Genomic DNA, 5,116 nt, shown 5'->3' on the forward strand with positions numbered 1-5,116 from the left:
TCACGTGGTCCATCAGATATATAACGAACGGCACTGATCAAAGGTGGGATCTCTAATGATCCACTTAAACACAGTTAGCAGAGAACCCCCTGGCTTGTTCACCATCAAGGTGGTTTACGTTTCAATCTTAACGTGAATCACGTTTCGGCGGCCGTGAGCCCTTGCCTTTCGACGGCAACGACGGCCCCTCCGATGGCAGCAACAGGCCCTCTGTCCGCTGCGGCTCATCCTCCGCCGGTGGCGACTCGAGTTATGTCCTTCCCTCCGACGGCAGCGACGGGCCCTACATCGGCTACAACTCATCCTCGGCCGGTGGCGACTGAAGCCATGACCTTTCCTCCGTCTGTCGTGACAGGTCTCCATTGGCTGCTCACCCTTCGTCGGTTGCATCTCAATCTTCAGAGTACTCAACGCCGTCGGTCGTGAAAGGGCCTCCGTTGAGAGCTTCAATGTCGTTCTTTCAGAACTCCTTTTGTTACCTGCTACTGAATTTTCTTTATCTGTAGAGAAACATTGCTAGTTGCTTGTTTTGGTGAACTACATTGATAAAGTTCATGTGTTGCGTGATTTGTCAATTGACATTGTGCCAATATTTTATCAAGTTGAACCGTGCAAAACTCTACAAAGATGTTAGTTTATGGGCTTCATGCCAACATTTTATCAAGCTGAAACTGTGCAAGAATTCTGAAGTTCTGTATTCATATTCTTTTGCCTCCTACACAGAGATTTTTGCAACGAGCCCACCACCCAATCAATCTTAATCTTTTTGTAGCTAGACACATGTACATGGGCCCAAATTACAGTCTTTACAAGCAAGTTTAGAAACAAACAGAGGGACAAGCCCCAGCCAAACATTGCACAACTCTTATGATCGAGCTAGCATGTTCAGGTACATTTTCTGAAATAAGAGAGGTTGTGCGGACGTTTCTTCTGAGAACTGTATAGTTGGCTATAATTTTTCAGAGAAAAGCGTAGCATGGGGCAGCATGCGTCCGCGTGTTGCCGTTCGAGGTTGACGCATCTGGATGCTACTGTGATTGTCGCAGCTAACTCGTACACTGTGTTACAGTAAAATTTGGTTCCAGCGAGCTGGAACATTCAGTTAGGCAAGCGACTACACATCACTTTGATATCTCTTGAGTTCATGACACAATTTCCAACGAGATGCCACCGAACAATCACCACAGGAGAGTTGCACAACTCCAACACTAACAATATAGCAAATTTCAATGCAAAAGCTTCAGCATGTTTAGGTACATTTTCTGAAATAACAGAGGTTGTGCGGACGTTTCTTCAGAGAACTATATAGTTGAGCTACAAATTTTCAGAGAAAAGCATAGCATGGGGCAGCCCGCGTCCGCGTGTCGCCGGTCGAGGTCGACGCATTTGGACGCTACTGTGATGGACGCGGCTACCCTGCAGGTCACACCCGCCGACCACTGTCATCGTGGCGCAGCATCTCGGATGCACTGGAAACACCAGGCCGCTCAGTTTCACCACTGCGGCTGGTCTGTCGCGTGCGTGTCACCTATGCAGTCCCACTCCTCCGCTACACGGTGTGCGTCGTCGGCGAAGCTGCCGGGGCGGACGTCGCGGATAACCTTGCCTTCCGCCGGGGCGGCGTCCTCGCCTCAAGTCCTTGGGAGCCCTGCCTGCCGATGAGAGCTCTGATGCGCTGCGTGCCCGTTTCGCCGCCGGTTCTGTCCGCCCCGCCTCGGGCCTTGCGGCTGCAGGAAGGCTCGAAATCGCCGTGGCGTTCCCCGCGGAAGCAGCCCTATGGATCGGCCAGGGAAGAGTTAGATTGGAGTTGGGCAAGGCAATCCCCCACATGATATTGGTTAATCACCGAGAGAACAGGGGTTATCGCTAATTGTGTTTAAGTGGATAGTTAGAGATCCCACCTTTGATCGGTGCCGTTCATTATATATCCGATGGACCATGTGTGAATTTTCAGATTTTCACTGAGTACCTATTTTCACTGGATACTTCGCCTTCTGTTATTTATGCACAACGTTGGCAACTGCCATCTGCTGTTCCTCTCGTCCAAAGCCATCTTCTTGCATCAAGCGCCGCCATGGCAACGCCCCAGAGCGGCAGCCCGAGCCCAGCGACCACGGCGGCGTCGGCGGTGGAGACGAGCAAACACTGGGCGCCGCATGGCCCGATGCTGACGGCCTGCCTCGTCAGCATCAACTTGCTCATGATCCTCCTCGTCTTCTTCTACTTCTGGCGGTTCTTCTCCGGGAAGCGAGGGCCGTCATCCCCCGGCGGCGCTGATGAGGAGGCGTCATCGACCGACTCGTCTCCGGCGACCTCGCCGAGAGCGTCAAGGCGCCTGCGTGACCCCGACCAACCGGACATCCCGTCTTCCCTGCCCGTGTCCGTGTTCGACTCCAGCAGCGAAGCCGCCGGGAAGGCGGCGGCCGACTGCGCGGTGTGCATCGTGGAGTTCCGGGACGGCGACCTGGCGCGCCTCCTACCTCGCTGCGGGCACCGATTCCACGCCGCGTGCGTGGACGCGTGGTTGCATCTACACTCCACGTGCCCGCTCTGCCGCGCCAGCGTGGTCGCCCCTGTGCCCGCCGCCGCCGAGCCCAAGAACGACTACAAAGACGACGGCCCGGAGTGCCCGGTGTGAGGCAGATCTGCGCGCACCGGCGAGGCGCCGAGCTACCAAAGGCAAGCCAGAGGAGCACGTAAACGGCGGAAGACGACACGCATATCCCGGCGTCTGTGTTGCTGTCCCTTAGCTGACCCCTGCAGGTCGGAGAGGTACGGTCGGCTCCGTTCGGCGTCTCCTGTTTTGTTGTGTTCTTGTTATCCATATATATATCTCCCTCTATTCAGTTTTTCTGATCGGTGTGATAAACATTTGGATCAGTGGCTCCTTCTATATGACGATGTGTGCGTGTGATTGGAATTGTAAGATTAGAAACATGTAGGGGTATATCATATAGACTTGCATATGTGTTACTGTGTGTGCGTGACAGAATTAATAGTGTAAGATCGTAGTATCGTACATATGTGAGTTATAATGGAAAGCTCTGATCGACATTTTTGGGCATGGTCGTCCAGTTGAAAACTTCTTCTTTTGGCCATGTTGATAGGTACCTCTACATATTTTTTTGAGGGACGGTACCTCATTACATGGTTCTACAAGAAGGAGAAAAATGCTTTTCTTTCAGCCGGGAAAGTAGAAGTCCAATTAAACTTATGAGATTAGGCTAGTTAGGAGTATATACACTAGTATCGTATGCATGATAGTGTATGGTATCTCTATAGTGCATAGTATCAACGACCGTATTTATCGTTTTCTATAGCTCATAGTAGTGCCACATTTTTTATTAGATCATACTAATGATATCGTATAATACTATGCCACTTTATTGTATCCTCTCTTTCTCAATCAATACTATGTCATATCAGCAATATGGTTAGTTGGTGGCATGAGCCTGCATGATACTTGGTTAATGGTTATGACACACCATTCTGTGAGGTCTTGAGAAACGAGCTTACTAAACACACAAGTGGAACTCCTTTCAACAAGAAACAGTCAAGTGGAGCTCACCGGAGTAGTAGGAAACTTCTTTCGTTTACAACATGCATGAAAGATCTACTTCAGTGACTTCGGCCATTAAAAGTTTGCCAACAAGCACCACAGAAACTGAGATTTTGTGGCTAAAATCACGTAGCCTTGAAGGCCTCCAAAATGGTCTCACCGATGCACTCCCTTACCTTCCATAACCATGGGAAAATGAAGAAGGCCGTGCCACTATGATATCTCTATAGGGCCACTTTGGATCCTAGCATCGTGAAACATGAGAATATGACAAACCTAGATCTAACAAGGTTGACATAGCAAAATAGAGGATAGAAAGCATAGCAAAACAATATAGGAACAATCGTTTGGATGGAACGTAGAGAAATGTCTTAAAAGACGGCTGAAATGGATGTTTAAATTATTATTAAACGGAGTCATAGGAGTCGAATCCATTTAGGTGCCATCATTCCTTTGATCCAGAGATAATCCTTAGAAAAAGTTCCAACAATCCAAAATGGGCCTTTAGTGTTTTCAATGGAAACGTCAAACCCTCCTTTTTGCGAATATACTAACCATGTCTATCATTCCCATAGCAAACCCTAACCGCGCCGCCAGCCGCCCCTCCCCGCTCCTCCCCCGCTTCGCCGCCGCCGGAGGGGACACCGGCGAAGCCCGCGTGGTCCTTAGGGAAGGTGGCGGCGGGGCGTACTCGCCGTTCTCGCGCAGATCCCGCGGCGGCCGGTGGCGCGCGGCGGTGTTCCGCCGGGGGCTGGCGTCTGCTGCCCGTGAGGCGGCGTCCCTCACGGCGGCGGGGCTGTCCCTGAACGGCGCTTGGTGGTGGCCACGTGGCGGCGCACGGGGGCCGGATCTGGGCTTCCGATCTGCGTCCTCGTCGTGGCAGGGCTTGCTGTTGCCCTCGGCCATGAGGCGTGGTCTGGGATGGGCCTAGCGCCGGTGGTGCTGGCCAGGACGCAGGCTGGCAGCGCCCTTCTTCATCTCGCGTCGTCTCGTTGGCCAATGGTGGTGGTCATCTTCGTCGTCAAAGATGGTTGGCCAGAGGCTTGGTGATCGGATCTCGAGATCCATCATCTAGTCCCGGCTGCGAGTTGGGGAGACATGGTTGCCGGTGAAAACCGAGCTGTTGGCAGTCGATGGCGGCTGTCGGTGTCAAAACCGGCGGATCTCGGGTAGGGGGTCCCGAACTGTGCGTCTAGGTGGATGATAACAGGAGACAAGGGACACGATGTTTTACCCAGGTTCGAGCCCTCTTGATGGAGGTAAAACCCTACGTCCTGCTTGATTAATATTGATGATATGTGTTACAAGAGTGGATCTACCACGAGATCAAGGAGGCTAAACCCTAGAAGCTAGCCTATGATATGATTGTTGTTCGTCCTAAGGACTAAAGCCATCCGGTTTATATAGACACCGGAGAGGGCTAGGGTTATACAAAGTCGGTTACAATGGTAGGAGATCTACATATCCGTATTGCCAAGCTTGCCTTCCACGCCAAGGAAAGTCCCATCCGGACACGGGACGAAGTCTTCAATCTTCTATCTTCATAGTCTTGGAGTC

At 51.6% G+C, this 5,116-nt stretch overlaps 1 protein-coding gene across 1 annotated transcript; it reads left to right on the plus strand.

The window, feature by feature from the left end:
• The first annotated feature begins 1,998 nt into the window (after window positions 1-1,998).
• On the plus strand, window positions 1,999-3,031 carry LOC119306691 (E3 ubiquitin-protein ligase EL5-like). The gene has a single exon (XM_037582852.1). It carries the CDS (start codon window positions 2,075-2,077, stop codon window positions 2,636-2,638), a length of 564 nt encoding a protein of 187 aa, XP_037438749.1. The 5' UTR covers window positions 1,999-2,074; the 3' UTR covers window positions 2,639-3,031.
• Window positions 3,032-5,116: the final 2,085 nt, after the last annotated feature.

This window comes from Triticum dicoccoides, chromosome 1B (genome assembly GCF_002162155.2).
Source record: "Triticum dicoccoides isolate Atlit2015 ecotype Zavitan chromosome 1B, WEW_v2.0, whole genome shotgun sequence".
Taxonomy (NCBI): Eukaryota; Viridiplantae; Streptophyta; class Magnoliopsida; order Poales; family Poaceae; genus Triticum; species Triticum dicoccoides.

What these genes read in the sequence shown, in the direction of transcription:
- LOC119306691 (XM_037582852.1), top strand. Translation starts at nt 2,075, where the DNA reads ATGGCAACGCCCCAGAGCGGCAGCCCGAGCCCAGCGACCACGGCGGCG.